Source organism: Cherax quadricarinatus, chromosome 17 (assembly GCF_038502225.1).
Source record: "Cherax quadricarinatus isolate ZL_2023a chromosome 17, ASM3850222v1, whole genome shotgun sequence".
NCBI lineage: Eukaryota > Metazoa > Arthropoda > Malacostraca > Decapoda > Parastacidae > Cherax > Cherax quadricarinatus.
Genome location: NC_091308.1, coordinates 50,648,662 through 50,671,189, shown reverse-complemented (window position 1 = coordinate 50,671,189; position 22,528 = coordinate 50,648,662). Strand labels below are relative to the sequence as shown.

General features: G+C 41.6%; 1 protein-coding gene across 4 annotated transcripts in view; it reads right to left on the bottom strand.

Annotated features, from left to right (window-relative positions):
* The window catches only part of LOC128686298 (ribosome biogenesis protein WDR12 homolog), a 101,984-nt gene that overhangs the window by 58,643 nt on the left and 20,813 nt on the right, over nucleotides 1-22,528 (bottom strand). For all 4 annotated transcript variants that reach the window (XM_070085992.1, XM_070085991.1, XM_070085994.1 and 1 more), the window contains 2 exons: nucleotides 18,679-18,889; nucleotides 17,559-17,723 (listed from right to left, as the gene is read on the bottom strand). In XM_070085992.1, coding sequence (XP_069942093.1) covers nucleotides 17,559-17,723; nucleotides 18,679-18,889 — 376 coding nt within the window. The remainder of the gene's footprint in view (nucleotides 1-17,558; nucleotides 17,724-18,678; nucleotides 18,890-22,528) is intronic.

Here is a 22,528-nt window from a genome sequence, read left to right as displayed (position 1 = left end):
AGTGTGGTATTTAGAGACATACAACAGTCTCTCCATTCGTCAATATGGCTTTCGTAAGGGCCGTTCTATCATAGACCCCTTACTATGCTTGGATACGTATGTTCCTAATGCCTTTGCGAATAACCACTCAGTTATTGCCATATTTTTTGACCTTGAGAAGGCATATGACACAACTTGGAGGTATAATATTTTGGCCCAAGCCCACTCCTTAGGCCTCCAAGGCAATCTACCATCCTTCCTTAAGAACTTTTTAACTGACAGACATTTCCGTGTTCGGGTTAATAATGTGCTCTCCCCGGACTTTATCCAAGCCGAAGGTGTCCCCAAGGGATGTGTTCTGAGCACAACACTTTTTCTCCTTGCTATAAATGATTTGGCTTCTAGTCTTCCATCCAATATTTGGTCATCACTATGTTGATGACTTTGCTATTGCCTGTGCAGGCGCTGACTGTCACCTCATTACAGTTTCTCTCCAGCATGCTGTCGACCGTGTTTCCAATTGGGCCACCACACATGGGTTTAAATTTTCCAGTACCAAAACTCACCAAATTACTTTCACTAGACGCTCTGTCATCTCCGATCATCCTTTGTACCTCTATGGCTCCCATATCCCTGAACGTGATACAGTCAGGTTTCTAGGCCTCCTCTTTGACCGTAGGTTATCCTGGAAACCTCACATTACCTCTCTGAAGACAACTTGTCACAGCCAGCTGAACCTTCTTAAAACCCTTGCTCATCTTTCATGGGGAGCTGATCGTCGAACTCTCCTTCGCCTACATTCCACCCTCATTTTATCAAAACTTGATTATGGTGACCAGATCTATTCAGCGGCCTCTCCTGCTACTCTCTCTAGCCTTAACCCCATTCATCACCAAGGATTACGTTTATGCCTTGGTGCTTTTCGTTCTTCCCCTGTCGAAAGCCTCTATGCAGAAGCGAACGTTCCATCCTTATCCGATCGCCGTGATGCCCATTGCCTTCGCTACTGTGTACGCTCTCATGATCTCCGCAATCCTTCCAGTTATAGAATGGTCACCGATATTAGTAGACATTCTTTATTTGTTCGCCGCCCCTGTTTGCTCCGTCCCTTCTCTCTTCGCCTACATTCATTCGTCTTCTCTTCAATTACCACCTTTCTATGTTCATGTAGCATCTCACTTTTCCCTACCCCCCTGGGAAGTTCCAGCTGTTCGAGTCTGTTCTTTCTCACTCCCACTGACAGCATAAGCCGTACATAGCAGTGAAGGCCAGCAGAGGCGGCGGTGTTCTCAGTAGCCCTGTCTAACTCCAACAACCTTGGAGGAGTTAGGTTCGTGCTGTTCTTATTCTATCGATTAATCACCTAACTTGCTACACTATTAATGCTACACTTTATCTCTGGCCGGCGCTATAGCCTCTATCGACTCATGCTGCTTTAGTATCGTGCATATCACAGAATCACTGAAGAAGGTACATTCTCCCCTCTCTTCCTCCTCCACTTTAGTACTTTGCTATGAGTTCTCTTGAATTCTATCATGTTTCTCACCTTCGTTACCAAAGACCTGGCACTAGGAGCTTTCTTTGGGGCCATGGTGGCTAATTTAGCAGTTGCAAGCACTAAAACAAATGGAATATTACGAAATGTATCACATAAATGCATGGGATTGTCCTCACTCACTGATAAACAATGACACACTGGCTGTGAATGGAGTGTGGGGCTGCTTGGGGCCGTGCATACACGTCTGGGACGAATGACTATTTGCGAGTCAAATGACAATTCACGATTCAATATTTTGACAAAAAGTTACGATTTTCAAAAATTACGACTTCTGATGCTTACGAAAAATGAGGGTCCACTGCACTTCTTTTTCTAGGGAAACAAGAACCACAAGTAAAATTTAGAAGCCTTTTAATGTCAAGTTGTTTCTAAAGTTAGAAACATATCAATTACAGAGTATGTCATTTGCGTATCTCTCGTATCTTATGAGTGCAAGAATATATATACACAGAACTATTTACAGGACCTTAAGGTATCACCACCATTCATACTTGCAAAGTTACATAGGGTAACCTCACGAGGTTCTTCAGACCGCCTGTGAGTAGTAAAGATAATTTAACACAGGATGTAAGACACACATTTGTCCCCTTCAAGCACCATCTATCATATTCTCAAAGGAATAGGGTTCTGTTACAACAGAGTATCTCAAAGGGATGCACCTTGGGCTGAAGACCAGCTGCTACTGCTTGCTGTGAGGAGGGGCGGCCTGACATGAGGTAGGTCATTTGTCATTCTCAGAGGTAACTCGGGGTTGAGCCAGAGATTGGTCGTTACTCAAGTGCTTTACAATACCTGCGCTGTTACTCCTAACCTATGATGTTAAGTGAAGTGACAATACACATTAATTGAACATGATTCCATTTAGTAAGATACTATGGCCCCAGATAATATGTATTATATAGTCGGACTTCCCTATTTTAGCTAGTATTAATGAGGAAGTTCGCAATGTGATATTAAATGATATTTTGGCACAAAGTAATGTGGAAGGTGACCAGGTGAAACTATACAAAGTACAGCCTCTCCTCACTTAACAATGGAGTTCTGTTCCTAAGACCACATCGGTAAACAAATTCATCACTAAGTGAGGAGCGTACTATAATGGTAGTGGGTTTGTGTCAACCATTTTTTATATTGTTTTAATATCACCTCTGCACCATTTATAACGTTTCTGATATATTTATAAATGTTTATACAGTGTACTTTACTTATATTGTAATAAACAGAAAAGAGGAAATCGGCTCTAATATACATCATTTAAGTATGCATAATGGTCAGAGAGCCCGTCATATGTCCGAGTTCTTGGTAAATAAGTACATCACTAAGTGAGGAGAGGTTGTATACTTGCTCCGCCGTGATCTGTCATTTTCGTGGATTATCACGGTTTCTTTTGTGCGCTAGAAACTTCAAACTGTGCCAGTGAACTTATAAAGTACATCCCTCCAGTAACTGGAACTACTACTTTAACAAATAATAGTACACATTGAGCCAAAAAAAGGATAAAAAGTGTGCAAAAACATAGAAGAGCCGTACTTCCTACGGTGCCATGTGCAAAAAACAAAATAATTTAGAACAAATGTGTGAGAGGAAAGAAAGTCTCCCCTGATAATAGTGTCATACATACTGGTATAGTGTATATCACAGTGGTACCGTAATGTATAGATAAGATACCATAACAAATGCTATGGTGAAAATTATGACAGAACTGATAGGCCTAATAGATAGAAAACTTGTGTTGTAAACAGTTGCCAGCAGCCACCAGGATCCTACCACGAAGGTCAGCTCATATTAATAATCTTCCTAAACTTGCTAGTGTACCCGACATATAGTCTAGTGATACCATTGAGTAAAAATTTCTACTGAAATACAAAAAGGTGCACAATCTTGAGGAAATACGAAAAGTATACAGTTTTGTAGAAACACGATAAACAGTGTAGAGTTATCAATGAATGCAGCATACATAACAACATAAGACCATTTATCGTCCAGAAACCATTTCACCAGTGTTGCCATAGCTAATAACAATAACAAAATGGTACTTAGTGTGGTGGAGTGACAAAAATTAGAAAATTCTTCTTTTTATTGAAATATGAGAAGTATACAGTTACTTGTGGAAAGACATAAAACCTGTAGTTGGCAGCAGTGGTCGCAATATACACAATGGAAAGCAAAGATTCTTCTAGTAATCTTTCTTCATCAGTCGCCCTACCATAGCCAACAATGGTGATAAAACTGCATTTGATGTGGTGGAGGTGGAAAATATCTAGAAAAGTTAAATACAGTGATCTATAAGTGCCCAAAACCCCAGGCTGTAAAAGAGGGTGCTAAAAGTCACTGGCTGTTCATCAAAGTAGGAGCTGGCAGAAGTCACCAGTTTCTCCAACATGCAAGTTATACTTTTTGTATCAAACTGAACACATATTACTCTGTTAAATAATATTCCAGGAGTCCTTTCACGAGCTAGTCCAAAATCACTGACTGGATTCGTTCAAAAATTGAGTGATCCACTGACCGGATTCGTCCAAAAATAAGTGAACCAATGACCGGATTCAAATGCTAATAGAGTTTCTGGGCGCCCTTAACCCCCAACTAGAGTCGTTGTAAAATAAGGTATCCTTTGACTGGATTCATAAGTTGACGAGGGTTTTAGGTCCCCTTATCAAACACCCAGTTACTGCTAGCAGTGGTAAGAGTGTTTCATACACACACACACTTACAAATACAAATAGATACACATATCAATAGACAGATTTACATGTTAAAGAGGTTATTAGTAGTATATACAGTATAACACACACACACACACACACACACACAAAAAAAAAAAAAAAAAAAAAAAATTCTGTGTAGCTTGCAATCTCAGTAACAAACGGGCTTCTTCATGGATTACATGCAACTTCTGTAGGAAATGGGACCACGCATCTTGTGCAGATATTCAGGAATCATCTACAGGAGATATTAAACCAGGGAAGTGTTTTTGGGTATATCCAAATGAGAACCAACTGTGGAAAAAATCCCATTGATATTAAAAGATGGAAACATCAAAACTGGCTTCACAGAAAACCTGACAGCATTTTATAACAGATGGGAAAATAAAAAGACTGGGCCAGATGGTGCTACTGCCCCTGGTGCAGATGCTGTCCTGGTAGACAGTAACTGTAAGAATACAGAAATTAAAGTTGGTGGCCCAGAGGGAGACAGGAGCTCTAGTGGGGAAACAGGTGTAGACAAGGACATGCAAAACCCAAATTAACAAACTAGCAATACCACTGGAGATAGTAAACAAGGGGATGCCCCAAGGAATAGCGAAGATAAAATACCAGAAAGTATTGGTGAAGGCACCATTGTTAGTACAAGTGTTGAAGATACTAAAGAGACATAAAAACAAGCACCAGTAGAGAATGCAGTTACAAAAAACCAAGGCAAACAAAAATCAGACCTATGCAAATTCTATGCATTTAGGTATCTGCACACATGGAATATCTGGAAAAACAGATGGAACATGCAACTTTGACCACCCCAGAAAATGTCATGCCCATGTGACAACAGGAAAATGCAACCTTCCTTCCTGTAAGCTTTTCCACCCTGAAAGGTGTCACTCTTCAGTTCAGGAAAGACAATGCTATAACTTATATTGTCAGGCACACCACCTAAGGGGACAAGAAGATACAGGACATCCAGACCATGGGGAAACCAAGGTAGCCGCAACCACTCCAAAGAGAGGTTCTTTAGTGCCAGGAGGGTAAAAAAAAAGCTGGCAAGAAATGACAGAAATTGTACACCAACTTCGATCATTTCTGGAGTGGAATCACAGTCAATAGCCTCCACTCCAAAACAACAGATATAAGTGCCAGGAAAAAAAGACCCCCCCCCCCACATATCACCAATACAATGACATTCACGTTTGCAAATATACAAGGTCTAACGTATTCAGATATTTGGGAGTGGACGTGTCAGCGGATGGGTCTATGAAAGATGAGGTGAATCATAGAATTGATGAGGGAAAAAGAGTGAGTGGTGCACTTAGGAGTCTGTGGAGACAAAGAACTTTGTCCTTGGAGGCAAAGAGGGGAATGTATGAGAGTATAGTTTTACCAACGCTCTTATATGGGTGTGAAGCGTGGGTGATGAATGTTGCAGCGAGGAGAAGGCTGGAGGCAGTGGAGATGTCATGTCTGAGGGCAATGTGTGGTGTGAATATAATGCAGAGAATTCGTAGTTTGGAAGTTAGGAGGAGGTGCGGGATTACCAAAACTGTTGTCCAGAGGGCTGAGGAAGGGTTGTTGAGGTGGTTCGGACATGTAGAGAGAATGGAGCGAAACAGAATGACTTCAAGAGTGTATCAGTCTGTAGTGGAAGGAAGGCGGGGTAGGGGTCGGCCTAGGAAGGGTTGGAGGGAGGGGGTAAAGGAGGTTTTGTGTGCGAGGGGCTTGGACTTCCAGCAGGCATGCGTGAGCGTGTTTGATAGGAGTGAATGGAGACAAATGGTTTTTAATACTTGACGTGCTGTTGGAGTGTGAGCAAAGTAACATTTATGAAGGGATTCAGGGAAACCGGCAGGCCGGACTTGAGTCCTGGAGATGGGAAGTACAGTGCCTGCACTCTGAAGGAGGGGTGTTAATGTTGCAGTTTAAAAACTGTAGTGTAAAGCACCCTTCTGGCAAGACAGTGATGGAGTGAATGATGGTGAAAGTTTTTCTTTTTCGGGCCACCCTGCCTTGGTGGGAATCGGCCGGTGTGATAATAAAATAAAATAAAAATAAAGCCAGCAATGAACAAAATATGTTTTATCCATGGACTATTTACAGAGTCAAACATAATGTTCAACGTTTTCAAAGGCCCACATAAAGGATCACTTTGACAATGAAATATGGATCCCAGGTTATAATCTATACAGATTACACAGATGTGACAGAGTGAACAGGCAAAGGGAAGGGGAAGAGGGGGGGGACTGTATGTCACAGAGGCACTGATATGCTTGGAACTACTAAATGCCTCAAATGGTGTAGTTGAAGTTTTGGCAGTAGAGCTCGAGAACCAAAACCTGGTCATTGTGGTTGTATACAAACCTCCGGATGCAGCTTCCCAACAATTCCCGGAACAGCTTTTGAAAATAGACCACTGTCTGGAAAATCTTCCAGCTCCTGCCCCAAACATCTTGCTCCTGAAGGATTTCAACCTAAGGCACCTAAAATGGAGGAATGTAGCAAATAATGTTGTAACAGAGATAGCCCCAGGAGGCAGCTCAGATGAAAACTTGCACGCACATGCGCACATGCGCACACACGCGCACACACACACACACACACACACAGGAGCTTGGACTCAACCCCTGCAACCTCAACTAGGTGAGTACACACAAAAGAAAAAACTTAAATCTCAGCACCAAATTCACCTTAAACCAGCAAATAACAGAGCAAACAAGACAGGAGAATACACTCGGCCTCATCTTCACTAACAATGATGATCTAATATAAAATACAGTGGTCCCTCGTTTTTCGTAATTAATCTGTTCCTGGAGCTGTTACTATAAACGAAATTTACGATTTGCGAATCAATTTTCCCCATAAGAAATAATGTAAATACAATTAATCCGTTCCTGACACCCAGAAGTATTAAAACAAAAAATTTTTTTACATGAAATATACATGTAGTACATAAACAATACAATGGGAAATGATGAATGAAACATTAACAGGAAACATTAACAGCATAACACTTACCTTTATTGGAGATTCTTCTTAGTGTATGGGAGACTGGAGGAGGAGAGAGAGTGGATTGTTTATAGTTTGGAAGGGGAATCCCCTTCCAGCAACACCTCAGGTACCAATTGCTTTTCTGGGGTTGCATGTCTTCTCTGTTTCTTAATGCCACTAGGACCACCTTGAGAGTCACTGGAGTCCTGTCTTGCAAAAAAACTGTCCAGAGAGCTCTGTTTCTGGCATCTCTTTAACACTTCCCTAAAATGGCCCAAGACTTTGTCACTGTACATGTTGCCAATATGGCTTGCAACAACCTTGTTAGGGTGATGTTTCTCCATAAATCTTTCCATCTTACCCCATATAGTAAAAATCTCTTTAATTTCTGAAGAAGGCACCTTCTTCCATCTCTCTTCCTCCTCCTCTGAAGCAAGATTCTGAGCTGCGATGTGTTGCTCTTCCTGCTGAAGCTCTTGCAGCTCCTCAGTGGTGAGCTCTTCGTTGTGGTCTTCCACCAATTCTTCCACATCCTCCAAACTCACATCTAACCCCATGGAACTCCCCAGTGCCACAATTGATTTTACAACAGACATAGGCTCATCAAGGTCAGTTCCAAACCCTTCAAAATTCCTCTTGTCGACACAATCTGGCCACAATTTTCTCCAGGCAGAGTTCAAAGTCCTGGTAGTCACTCCCTCCCAAGCCATACCTATAAGGGTTATGCAATGGATCAAGTGAGTGTCTGTGGTCACAGTCAAGCACCTGTGAAACACTACTTTTGTGTAGAGTTTTTTAAAGTTTGCAATGACCTGCTGGTCCATGGGCTGGAGGAGAGGAGTGGTATTCGGGGGCAAGAACTTTACTGTGACGAACCCAAACTCCTCGAAAATTAGGTCATCCAAGCTTGGAGGATGAGCAGGTGCATTGTCCATTACTAGCAGGCACTTGAGATCCAATTTCTTTTCCAGGAGATACTCCTTCACACTAGGGCCAAACACTTCACTGAACCACTCGACGAAAATTTCCCTTGTGACCCATGCCTTACTATTAGATTTCCAAAACACACACAATTTACTCTTCATAACATTGTTTTTCCTGAACACTCTGGGATTTTCAGAATGGTACACTAGTAACGGCTTCACTTTGAAATCCCCACTAGCATTAGCACAGAACATTAGCGTCAGCCTGTCTTTCATAGGCTTGTGTCCTGGCATTGCCTTTTCCTCTTGTGTAATGAAGGTCCTCTTTGGCATTTTCTTCCAAAAGAGGCCTGTTTCATCACAATTGAACACTTGTTCAGGTTTCAGTCCTTCAGCCTCTATGTACTCCTGGAATTCATGCACATATTTTTCAGCCGCCTTGTGGTCCAAACTGGCAGCATCACCATGCCTTACCACACTGTGTATACCAGTACGGTTCTTAAATCTCTCAAACCAGCCTTTGCTGGCCTTAAATTCACTCACATCACCACTATTTGCAGGCAATTTCTTTACCAAATCTTCATGCAACTGCCTAACCTTTTCATAAATAATTGAAGTCATAAGAGTATCTCCTGCTAATTGTTTCTCATTTATCCACACCAATAATAACTTCTCAACCTCTTCGAGTACTGGTGATCTCATTCTTGTCAGCATAGTTACCCCCTTTGCAACAACAGCGTCCTTGATTTCCTTTTTCTTGGCCACTATGGAACATAAGGTTGTGTAGGGTTTCTTATACATCCTGGCCAGTTCGGCCACACTTGTACCACTTTCATATTGTTCAATGATGGTTTTCTTAAATTCAATCGTATTTCTCACCTTCTTTACCACAGGCTTGGCACTAGGAGTTTTCTTTGGAGCCATGGTAGCTTATTTAGTACTTGCAAGCACTAAAATAAATGGAATATTATGAAATATTTCGCTGGAGCCCGTGAGGGGACCTTCGCTCACTGGTAAACAATGCCAGACTGGCTGCCGCCACGGCTCACACCGTGGGTACGCGTCCGGGACGAATTACGACTCGCGAGTCAACTTATGAAAAGCGAGTCCGTGTTTATACGAAAATAACCCTGTGATTGGCGAAATTTACGACTGCCGGGAACTACGAAAAGTGAGGGATCACTGTATTACCGTATCAAAAACAATATACTCAGATCACAACATAAAAGAGTTTCAGATATGTATGCGTGGCGCCCCAGACCAACAAAATGTGATCAGTCACGAAGAAGCCTTCATCAAATTCAGCTTCAATTACAAAAACATAAGGTGGGACCAAGTCAACCAGGTCCTAAATGATATAAACTGAGAAGATATCCTAAGCAACATGGATCCAAACCTATGTCTAGCACAAATTAACTTTATGGCACTGGAGATATGCTCAAGGCATATTCCTTTTAAGGAAAAGGAAGAGAAGATCTAAACAACAGAGAGAAAGGCGCTCCCTATACAGACGAAGGCAAAGAATAACAGAGCGGCTAAAAGAGGCCAATATATCTAATACGAAGGGAGGCACTAGTCAGAGAAATAGCAAACATTGAACTTAAGCTAAAGAAATCTTACAGGAGTCAAGAAATGTGGGACGAACTAAAAGTCATAAATGAAATTGAAAGAAACCCAAAATATTTCTTTTCTCATGCCAAATCTAAGTCAAGAACAACATCCGGTATTGGGCCCCTACTTAGATGAGATGGGTCCTACACAATGACAGCAAGGAAATGAGTGAGCTACTCAAGTCCCAATATGACTCGGTTTTTAGCGATCCACTAACCAGACTGAGAGTCAAAGACCTAAATGAATTTTTTATGAGCGAGACACAGAATTTGGGAGACTCAAACCTATCTGATATTATCCTGATGCCAAATGATTTCAAAACGGCGATAAATGACATGCCAATGCATTCTGCCCCAGGTCCAGGCTCATGGAACTCTGAATTCATCAAGAACTGCAAGAAACCTCTATCATGTGCTTTTAACATCCTATAGAGAGGGAGTATGAACACAGGGGTTGTCCCACAGCTGCTAAAAACAATAGATATAGCCCCACTCCACAAAGGGGACAGTAAAGCAATAGCAAAGAACCAGACCGATAGCGCTAACATTCCATTTCATAAAAATCATAAGAAGCAAGATTGCCACTCATCTTGATACCCATCAATTACACAACCCAGGGCAACATGGGTTTAGAGCAGGTTGTTCTTGCCTGTCCCAACTACTGGACCACCATGACAAGGTCCTGGATGCTCTAGAAGACAAACGAAATGCAGATGTAGTATACACAGACTTTGAAAAGCCTTTGACAAGCGTGACTGTGGTGTAATAATGCACAAAATGTGTGATAAAGGAATAACAGGAAAAGTTGGTAGATGGATCTATACTTTTCTAACAAATAGAGCACAGAAAGGAGTAGAAAATAGAGTAAAGTCTGAGGCTGCTACTGTGAAAAGCTGTTCTACAAGGCACAGTACTCGCCCTCATCCTGTTCCTCATCCGCAAATCTGACACAGACAGGGATGTCAGCCACACCATCATGTCTTCCTTCGCAGATGACATCCAAATTTGCATGACAGTGTCCTCCACTGAAGACACTGCAAGACTCCAGGTAGACATCAATATTAAGTTCAATGATCAGAAATTTCAATTACTCCAATATGGAAAACGTGAGGAAATTAAAACTACGTATATCGGAGTATAAAACAAATTCCAACCACACAGTAGACTGAAAAACTAATGTAAAAGACCTGGGAGTGATAATGTTGGAGTATCTCAATTTTAACGACTACAACGTTGTATCAATCGCATCTGCTAGAAAAATGACAGGATGGATAGTGAGAACCTTCAAAACTAGGGATGCCAAGCCCATGATGACACTCTTCAGGTTGCCTGTTCTATCTAGGATGGAATACTGCTACACACTAACAGCACTTTTCAAGGCAGGTGAAACTGCTGACCTAGAAAATGTACAGAGAACAAATGAGAGAATGGGCGAGATGTTATCAACAAATTTTGTTGAAAATAAAAAAAAGATTTCGAGTGAGATTAATAAGTTGAGGAAGTCTAGGGAACAAATGGATTTGACAGTTAAAAATAGAAGAGGAGAGTTATTAAATGGAGAGTTGGAGGTATCGGGAAGGTGGAGGGAATATTTTGAGGAATTGTTAAATGTTGAGAAAGCTGTGATTTAATGTATAGGGCAAGGAGGAATAACATCTTGTAGGAGTGAGGAAGAACCAGTTGTGAGTGTGGGGGGAAGTTCGTGAGGCAGTGGGAAGAATGAAAGGGGGTAAGGTAGCTGGGATTGATCTGATAAAGATAGAAATGTTAAAGGCAGATGGGGATATAGTTTTGGAGTGGTTGGTGCTATTATTTAATACACCCGACTTACGACCAAGCTTGGTTCTGACCAACCGGTCGTAAGTCAAAATGGACGTAAGTCAAACCTTTGAAAATTGCCGACATACTGGGTAGGGCATAATGTCAAACTTTTCCTATATAAACTACCTACATAGTACTGTAATGTACAATCATTATTTCATTCTTTTTACCATAATTTACTTCTATTGTTATATTTTAATTATTTATATACTGTATACGTATAATGTATACATGGTAGCGAACTGTATTGTAAATTTTACATCGCATACAGTATATGTTACTGTTATCTTTATGTATTGTTGACACGGTGAATGGAAGAATACCACTGGCAGTGTCATCCTGCCAGAATGTAGTATAACCTATACCCTAAGTAAAGAGAAACAACTCTGGAACATGTGTAATACGTATCTGGGTGGGTGGCCGGGTGAGTGGCTGGCTGGCTGAATGTGTCTGTCTTTCTATCTGTCTGTCTCTCTCTCTCTCTCTCTGTTTCTCTCACAGGTACACGTAAGTAAAGTTATCATACATAGTATAAATTACCTAGGATAACCCAAAAACTCCAGACAAAGTGCTATACAGTGGACCTGTGCTCCAGTGCCCTAAATTAATAATAATATTAATAATTATTATTATTATTACAATAATACACATGTACTAATATTAATAATAATTTTTTTTTTTTTTCAAACAAGTCGGCCGTCTCCCACCGAGGCAGGGTGACCCAAAAAAAAGAAAGAAAATCCCCAAAAAGAAAATACTTTCATCATCATTCAACACTTTCACCACACTCACACATTATCACTGCTTTTGCAGAGGTGCTCAGAATATAACAGCTTAGAAGCATATACGTATAGAGATACACAACATATCCCTCCAAACTGCCAATATCCCAAACCCCTCCTTTAAAGTGCAGGCATTGTACTTCCCATTTCCAGGACTCAAGTCCGACTATATGAAAATAACCGGTTTCCCTAAATCCCTTCACTAAATATTACCCTGCTCACACTCCAACAGATCGTCAGGTCCCAAGTATCATTCGTCTCCATTCACTCCTATCTAACACGCTCATGCACGCTTGCTGGAAGTCCAAGCCCCTCACCCACAAAACCTCCTTTACCCCCTCTTTCCAACCCTTTCGAGGACGACCCCTACCCCTCTTTCCTTCCCCTATAGATTTATATGCTTTCCATGTCATTCTACTTTGATTCATTCTCTCTAAATGACCAAACCACCTCAACAACCCCTCTTCTGCCCTCTGACTAATGCTTTTATTAACTCCACACCTTCTCCTAATTTCCACACTCCGAATTTTCTGCATAATATTTACACCACACATTGCTCTTAGACAGGACATCTCCACTGCCTCCAACCGTCTCCTCGCTGCTGCATTTACCACCCAAGCTTCACATCCATATAATATTATTATTAAACTATAATATAATAATTGTGTCCACTCATTACTTACCTTAAAATATCTGTAGTCTTAATGTAGAGTGAGAGGTGAGTAAACAAGATTAAATGAATAAACGAATGAGAGGGTAGAGAGTTGGCGAGTTATGTAAACAAACGTCGTCGTTGTTACCAGCCCGGACACGAATGGTTTCTGTTCACTCTGTCAAGCCGACCAGAAAAACATCTCATATTTGTTAGTTTATATGTTATGTAGCATGTTTATTATAATTTTGAAAAAGAAATCATAGATGGATTAAGCAAAATGTCTATATCAACGTTTTATACACATTTAATGTGCCTCAGTGATTATTATTGTGTTATTATCATTATTAATATGGCATCTTCAAGACCAATTACACTCTTAATGAGTGGCTCTGAGACAGACAAGCAGACAGAAAGACAGACACAGGTAGACAGACACACAGGTAGACAGAAAGACACACACAGGTAGACAAAGACAGACACACAGGTAGACAGAAAGACACACACAGGTAGACAGACACACACAGGTACACAGAAAGACACACACAGGTAGACAAAGACAGACACACAGGTAGACAGAGAGACACAAGTAGACAGACACAGGTAGACAAAGACAGACACACAGGTAGACAAAGACAGACACACAGGTAGACAGAAAGACACACACAGGTAGACAGACACACACAGGTACACAGAAAGACACACACAGGTAGACAAAGACAGACACACAGGTAGACAGAAAGACACACACAGGTAGACAGAAAGACACACACAGGTAGACAGACACACACAGGTACACAGAAAGACACACACAGGTAGACAAAGACAGACACACAGGAAGACAGAAAGACAGACACACAGGTAGACAAAGACAGACACACAGACTTCATCTTAGGGGCCATGGTGAAATTTACTGTCCAGTTAGTACAGTTAATACAGTATGATGCTGCTGATAGGGCAGGGTTACTCAAACTGATGCTGCCTGCATGGCGCATTGCCGCCGCGAGTATTGTCAAATGTTGTACAGTGGTGTGCATCAGCCGGCCCAGCCCAGCTGCCAGATGCACGGTCGTAAGTTGAGTGGATGTTTGTCGAGTAGGTCGTAAGTCAGATGGCAGGTGTAAATGTATGGAAGAGGGTAAGGTACCTAGGGATTGGCAGAGAGCATGCATAGTTCCTTTGTATAAAGGCAAAGGGGACAAAAGAGAGTGCAAAAATTATAGGGGAATAAGTCTGTTGAGTATACCTGGTAAAGTGTATGGCAGAGTTATTCTGAAAGAATTAAGAGGAAGACGGAGAGTAGGATAGCAGATGAACAAGGAGGCTTTAAGAAAGGTAGGGGGTTTGCCTGGAGTTTACCTAGAGAGGGTTTAGAGGGTCAACACCCCCACGGCCTGGTCTGAGACCAGGCCTCATGGTGGAATCAGGGTTTGATCAACCAGGCTGTTACTGCTGGCTGCACACAAGCTGACATATGAACCACAGCCCAGTTGGTCAGGTACTGACTTTAGGTGCCTGTCCACTGTCTTCTTGAAGACAGCCAGGGGTCTATTGGTAATCCCCCTTATGTATGCTGGGAGGCAATTGAACAGTCTTGGGCCCCGGACACTTACTTCCTAACAAAGGGGTGTGTAGACCAAGTGTTTACAGTGAAACATATAGGTGAACAGTATTTAGATAAGGGTAAAGAGGTTTTTGTGGCATTTATGGATTTGGAAAAGGTATATGACAGAGTGGACAGAGGGGCAATGTGGCAGATATTGCAGGTGTATGGAATAGGAGGTAGGTTACTGAAAGCAGTGAAGAGTTTTTACGAGGATAGTGAGGCTCAAGTTAGAGTATGTAGGAGTGAGGGAGATTAGCTCCCAGTAAAAGTAGACCTTAGACAAGGATGTGTGATGCCACCGTGATTATTCAATATATTTATAGATGGGGTTGTGAGAGAAGTGAATGCACGGGTCTTGGCAAGATGTGTGGGGTTAAAAGATAAAGAATCTAACACAAAGTGGGAGTTGTCACACTTGCTCTTTGCTGATGACACTGTGCTTTTGGAAGATTCTGAAGAGAAGTTGTAGAGGTTGGTGGATGAATTTGGTAGGGTATGTAAAAGAAGAAAATTGAAAGTGAATATAGGAAAGAATAAGGTGATGAGGATAACAAAAAGATTAGGCAACGAAAGATTGGATATCAGATTGGAGGGGAGAGTATGGAGGAGGTGAATGTATTAAGATATTTGGGAGTGGACATGTCAGCAGATGGGTCTATGAAGGATGAGGTGAATCATAGAATTGATGAGGGGGAAAAGGGTGAGTGGTGCACTTAGGAGTCTGTTGAGACAAAGAATTCTGTCCGTGGAAGCCAAGAGAGGAATGTATGAGAGTATAGTTATACCAACACTCTTTTACGGGTGTGAAGCATGGGTGCTGAATGTTGCAACGAGGAGAAGGCTGGAGGCAGTGGAGATGTCATGTCTGAGGGCAATGTGTGGTGTGAATATAATGCAAAGAATTTGTAGTTTGGGAATTAGGAGGTGCAGGATTACCAAAACTATTATGCAGAGGGCTGAGAAGGGGTTGTTAAGTTGGTTCGGACATGCAGAGAGAATGGAACGAAACAGAATGACTTTGAGGACGTATAAGTCTGTAGTGGAGGGAAGACGGGGTAGGGGTCGGCCTAAGAAAGGTTGGAGGTAAGGGGTAGAGGTTTTGTGTGCAAGGGGCTTGGGCTTCCAGCAAACATGTGTGAGCATATTTGATAGTAGTGAGTGGAGACAAATGGTTTTTAATACTTGATGTGCTGTTGGAGTGTGAGCAAATTAACATTTATGAAGGGATTCAGGGAAACCGGCAGGCCAGACTTGAGTCCTGGAGATCAGAAGTGTCTGCACTCTGAAGGAGGGGTATTAATGTTGCAGTTTTATAACTGTAGTGTAAGCACTCCTCTGGCAAGACAGTGATGGAGTGAATGATGAATTTTTTTCTTTTTTGGGCCACCTTGCCTTAGTGGGGAATCAGCCGATGTGTTAATAATAAAAAAAAACATTCATGGAACACACAACTGTGATAAAACACCTCAATTACTGGGAACGCTTGAAGTCCCTTAACCTGTACTCCCTAAAATGCAGGCAGGAGAGATACACGAGTTTATACACTTGGAAAATCCTAGAGAAATTAGTACCAAACTTGCACAAGAAAATCACTCCCTACGAAAGCAAAAGACTTGGGAGATGATGCAACATCCCTGCAATGAAAAGCAGGGGTGCCACTAGCATGATAAGAGACAACACAAAAAGTGTCAGGGGCTGTAGACTGTTCAACTGCCTCCCAGCATACATAAGGGGGATTACCAATAGACCCCTGGCTGTCTTCAAGAAGGCGCTGGACAGGCATCTAGTCAGTACCTGACCAGCCGGGCTGTGGTTTGTACGTCAGTTTGTGTGTGGCCAGCAGTAACAGCCTGGTTGACAAGGCCCTGATCCACCATAAGGCCTGGTCAAAGACCAGGCCATGGAGGTGTTAGACCCCTGAAACCCTCTCCAGGTATACTCCAGGTAAACAGCAGGACCCTGCTTTACAGCACTTCAGTTTATGGCATTTTGCTAATGCAGTGGCTTTCCATTATATTCATTCTTCATTTATTCAAACTTCCTACAATAAATATATTCACCACTCACTATAAGCTAACAACAAAAATATATGAATATAAGTAATGTGTGTACTGTATTTTTTTTATTATTATTATTATTTTTATTATCACACTGGCCTATTCCCACCAAGACAGGGTGGCCCGAAAAAGAGAAACTTTCACCATCATTCACTCCATCACTGTCTTGCCAGAAGGGTGCTTTACAATACAGTTTTTAAACTGCAACATTAACACCCCTCCTTCAGAGTGCAGGCACTGTACTTCCCATCTCCAGGACTCAAGTCCGGCCTGCCGGTTTCCCTGAACCCCTTCATAAATGTTACTTTGCTCACACTCCAACAGCACGTCAAGTATTAAAAACCATTTGTCTCCATTCACTCCTATCAAACACGCTCACGCATGCCTGCTGGAAGTCCAAGCCCCTCGCACACAAAACCTCCTTTACCCCCTCCCTCCAATCTTTCCTAGGCCGACCCCTACCCCGCCTTCCTTCCACTACAGACTGATACACTCTTGAAGTTACTCTGTTTCGCTACTGTATATGCATTTATTTAGGTCTAACTGTATTGCTCACTTACCAATATAGTGTAAACATGATATCAGGCTTTTATATGCATTTGAAAGTAAAAAAAAAAAGGCTATGATTCACTTTACAGTGATTTTCACTTTCCATCAGTAGCCTGGAACCTAACCTGCTGTATAAGAGGGGCCCTCCTATATGAGGGGTACTGCCACACTATATATAAGAGGGTTACTGACATATATACAGGAGAGACTGGCCTGTAGTTTAAGACATCCTTCTTGATCCTCTCTTATTGAATTTGCTCCACGTGATCACCATTTTCCAGCTGTCTTCTGCCTCGTGGAAACTTGTTTCTTACATAGAAATATTTACCTAATAAATGTTTTGGTGGGAGTATCTGTGTGGACCCAGGTAACAGCCTTGACTGGTGCTCTGTGTGCAGGGATGGTGAGTGTGTGGGCTCGGTCACCCTTTCCAGCAGCAAGACCTGCAACATCCCACAGGTGGAGTGTGTTGTCGTAGCAACCCGTCAGCAACCTGTAATACTTGCATTTATTAAAATCAAATGAGAAAACTTTAAATTTTTTTAATCAATGTACAGAAACATGTTTTATATCTTTGGATTATTTTTTTATTTTGTTTACAAAAATATTACTGTTCTGTGGGAGTCCATCAGTTTCTTCAAAGATTCACAAGCTTCCTCATTTAAATCTAAAATCTTCACTTGCTAAAATTGTATGCAGTGATATTTTTTTTTTTTTTTTTTAACAAACAAGGTGTCTTCTGTCAAGGCAGGATGACCCATAAAAGAAGAAACAATTTCACCATCACTCACTCCATCATTGTTTTGCCAGAGAGGCACCAATACTAAAGTTCAAAATTGCAAATATTCCCACCTCTCCTTCAGAGAGAAGGCACTGTACTTTCCACCTCCAGGATTCAAGTCTGGCTAACCGGTTTCCCCGAATGCCTTCATAAACGTTACCTTGCTCTCACAGCATGTAAATTCATAGAAACTACTTGCCTCCACTCAGTCATGCACGCTTGTTGGATTTCCAAGCCCCTCATACAAAACCTCTTTTACCCCCTCTCTCTAACCTTCCTAGGATGACCCCTACCCTGCCTTCCCTCCTCTACAGATTTATACACCTTTCAAGTTATCCTGTTTTTCTTCATCCTTTCTAAATGTCCAAATCACCTCTACAATTCCTCCTCCGCCCTCTGGACAATACTTTGAGTATCCTTGCACCTCCTTCAACTTCCAAACTATGAATTTTCTGCATAATATTCACTCCACACATTGCCCTCAGACACATCTCCACTGCCTTCAGTCTCCTCCCCACTGCAACATTCACAACCCATGCTTCACACCCATATAATAGTGTTGGTACCATTATACTCTCATACAGTCCCATTTTCCTTCATGGATAAAGGTTCTTTGTCTCTGAAGATGGTACAATGCCAGTATACAAACAATCAACTGTATATTTACCACTTGTCACTACATTGAAGTGCCGCCACCCAATCATCATGATGAAGTGAATCCTTCGGAGTAGGTGGAGGCTGCTTTTCAAGGTACTCAATTTCAACCACAGACTCGAAGCTCTCTCCACACTCCTCCAGCCTTTCCTGTAGAGTTCCGTGCAGAAGCTGTCCTTTCACAATGAAATGGAAGTTGGGAAGGGATTTCTGGTAATCTGAATCTGTGAATTACAAAAGATAAAAATGCATAAGACTTGTGTATCATTCAGAGTATACACAGCATAATACCTCCATTACAGATCTTGCCAGATACTCAGTGGTAAATTGTGCTGACATTCTACAATAAACAAAATCAATATGGAAACACTATGGGTTACCAGAGGAAAAGTGAGGACAAGGGATGGGAAGGCAAAAGGATGGCAAAGTGAGAGAGAGAGAGGATACAGGAGGGAATGGAGGCAGGAAAGAATAAGAGGCAGAGGGATAACCATACTGTGTACATGCTGAGACAAAACAGTAAAAATATACCACTATTTCTACAAGTATTTTTGGCATCATCAGTAGGTGACACAATGATGGCTAAACTGCAAGAAGGGCTAAATTTGTTATACTTTTCACTCAGGTTTCTTCTGTAAATGTAAGCTCACAAGTTTCTGGGATTCAGTGCATGTACATCATATTCACTACAGCAGTACTGTCAATAAAGACACAAATGCAGCATAATGAAATCCTTTACTGACAACATTTCACCCACACAGTAGGTGAAATGTCAAACATATCTATCTGGAGAGAGAGGATGTGCAAATCTTTTTCTTTCTTTCAACAAACCGGCCATATCCCACCGAGGCGGGGTGGCCCTAAAGGAAAAACGAAAGTTTCTCCTTTTACATTTAGTAATATATACAGGAGAGAAGAGGTTACTAGCCCCTTGCTCCCAGCATTTTAGTCGCCTCTTACAACATGCATGGCTTACGGAGGAAGAATTCTGTTCCACTTCACAATGGAGATAAGAGGAAATAAACAAGAATAAGAACTAGAAAGAAAATAGAAGAAAATCCAGAGGGGTGTGTATATATTTTCTTGTACATGTATGTGTAGTGTGACCTAAGTGTAAGTAGAAGTAGCAAGACGTACCTGAAATCTTGCATGTTTATGAGACAGAAAAAAGGACACCAGCAATCCTACCATCACGTAAAACAATTACAGGCTTTCGTTTCACACTCATTTGGCAGGATGGTAGTACCCCCCTGGGTGGTTGCTGTCTACCAACCTTCTACCTACAAGGATGTGCAAATATATTCACCATATATGCACACATCCTTTCTTCCCAGGTAGATAGATCTGCTTGCGACTTGATAAAGACTGCTGTGAGGGTGAAATGTTGTCAGTAAAGGATTGTATTATACTTCATGTCTTATCCATCTTGTTGGCATTTTATACCATATATCTCTACAGTACCTAGGCAGTAGGTTGGTAGACAGCAACCGCCCAGGGAGATACTACCGTCCTGCCAAGTGAGTGTAAAACGAAAGCCTGTAATTGTTTTACACGAACGTAGGATTGCTGGTGTCCTTTTTTTCTGTCTCATAAACGTGCAAGATTTCAGGTACGTCTTGCTACTTCTACTTACACTTAGGTCACACTACTCATACATGTACAAGCATATATATACTACACACCCCTCTGGGTTTTCTGCTATTTTCTTTCTAGCTCTTGTTCTTGTTTATTTCCTCTTATCTCCATGGGGAAGTGGAGCAGAATTCTTCCTCTGTAAGCCATGCGTGTTGTAAAAGGCGACTAAAATGCTGGGAGCATGGGGCTAGTAACCCTTTCTCCTGTATAAATTACTAAATTTAAAAAGAGAAACTTTTGTTTTTCTTTTTGGGCCACCCTGCCTCAGTGGGATATGGCCGGTTTGTTTTATACAGTATTACTGTATAAAAAAAAAAAATACAATACAGTGGACCCCCGGTTTATGATCAGCTCCCAATGCGACCAATTATGTAAGTGTATTTATGTAAGTGCGTTTGTACGTGTATGTTTGGGGGTCTGAAATGGACTAATCTAATTCACAATATTCCTTATGGGAACAAATTCGTTCAGTAATGGCACCTGAACATACTTCTGGAATGAAATAATATCGTAAACCGGGGGTCCACTGTATAATATTACATTGTAAATACAATTGCATTATATACTATGTACTGCTAATTTTTTCAGTAAAATCACTATACAGTGGACCCTCGGTTATCGATCGTAATCCATTCCAGAAGCTCAGCCTAAAACTGAAATAATATTTCCCATAAGAATTTATGTAATTACAATTAATCCATTCCAGACACCCAAAAATATTAACAAAAAATACATTTTTAAAGATAAATTATAGTTTTACATGCACAAAACAATGAGAACTAAATAAAATAAATGAATATTTAAATCACTATTACATACTTTTATTGAAGACTCTTGTTGGCTTATGGAAGACAAGGAGAGGGGGAGGACTGATTATTGTTTGGAAAGGGAATCCTCCACCATAAGGATTTCAGTTATCAAAGCCTTCTCTGGGGTTACATCCCTTCTTTGTTTTTTACTGCCACAGGGACCAGCTTGATAGTCACTGCACCCCTGTCGCACAAAAAAACTGTCCAGAGAGGTCTGTTTCTGGCGTCTCTAAGATTTCCCTGAAGTGGGACAAGGTTGTCACTGAACATATTGCAGATATGGCTTGTTTCAGCTAAGTCAGGGTGATATTTCTCCACAAAAGTTTGCACCTCATTCCACTTTGCACAAATGTCCTTAATCACTGAAGAAGGCACCTTCTCCCCTCTCTCTTCCTCCTCCTCTGAAGCAATTTCCTCAGCTGTGGTCTGTTGCTGTTCCAGATGAAGGTCCTGCAGCTCTTCAGTGGTTAGCTCTTCCCTGTGGTCCTACACCAACTCTTCCACATCCTCGCCATTAACCTCCAACCCCATGGACTTCCCCAAAGACACAATACACTGCACAACAGGAGTAGGGTCCTCAGGGTCAGCCCCAAACCCTTCAAAATCCTTGTTGAGGACACATTCTGGCCACAATTTTCTCCAAGCAGAGTTCAAAGTCCTGGAAGTCACTCCCTGCCAAGCCTTACCTATAAGGCTTATGCAGTGGAGGATACTGAAACGATTCCTTCAGAACTCTCTTAGGGTCAAGTCAGTGTCCGAGGTCTCTTCAAAGCACCTTTGAAACACTGCTTTCGTGTAGAGTTTTTTGAAGTTAGAAATGACCTGCTGGTCCATGGGCTGGATGAGAGGAGTGGTGTCAGGAGGCAAGAACTTCGCTGTTATAAAACTGAAGTCCCTAAACAATTGGTCTTCCAAGTTTGGAGGATGAGCAGGAGCACTGTCCAGTACCAGGAGGCAATTGAGTGGCAATTTATTTTCCAGGAGGTATTTTTTTCACACTCGGGCCAAACATATCATGGACCCACCCTTCGAAAATTTGTCTTGTGACCCATGCCTTATTATTAGCTTTCCACATCACACACAATTTACTCTTGACAATATTGTTTTTCTTGAACACTCTGGGATTTTCAGAGTGATACACCAGTAAAGGCTTCACTTTGAAATCCCCACTAGCATTACCCCAGAACAAAAGAGTAAGCCTGTCTTTCATAGGCTTGTCTCCTGGCATTGCCTTTTCCCCCTGTGTGATGTAGGTCCTCTTTGGCATTTTCTTCCACAATTGAACACTTGTTGGGGCAGGACTCCTTTAGCCTCTACGTACTCTTTGAATTCATGCACAAATTTTTCAGCCGCACATTGTCTGAACTTGCAGCCTTGCCATGCCTTACAACACTGTGTATGCCACTACACTTCTTAATT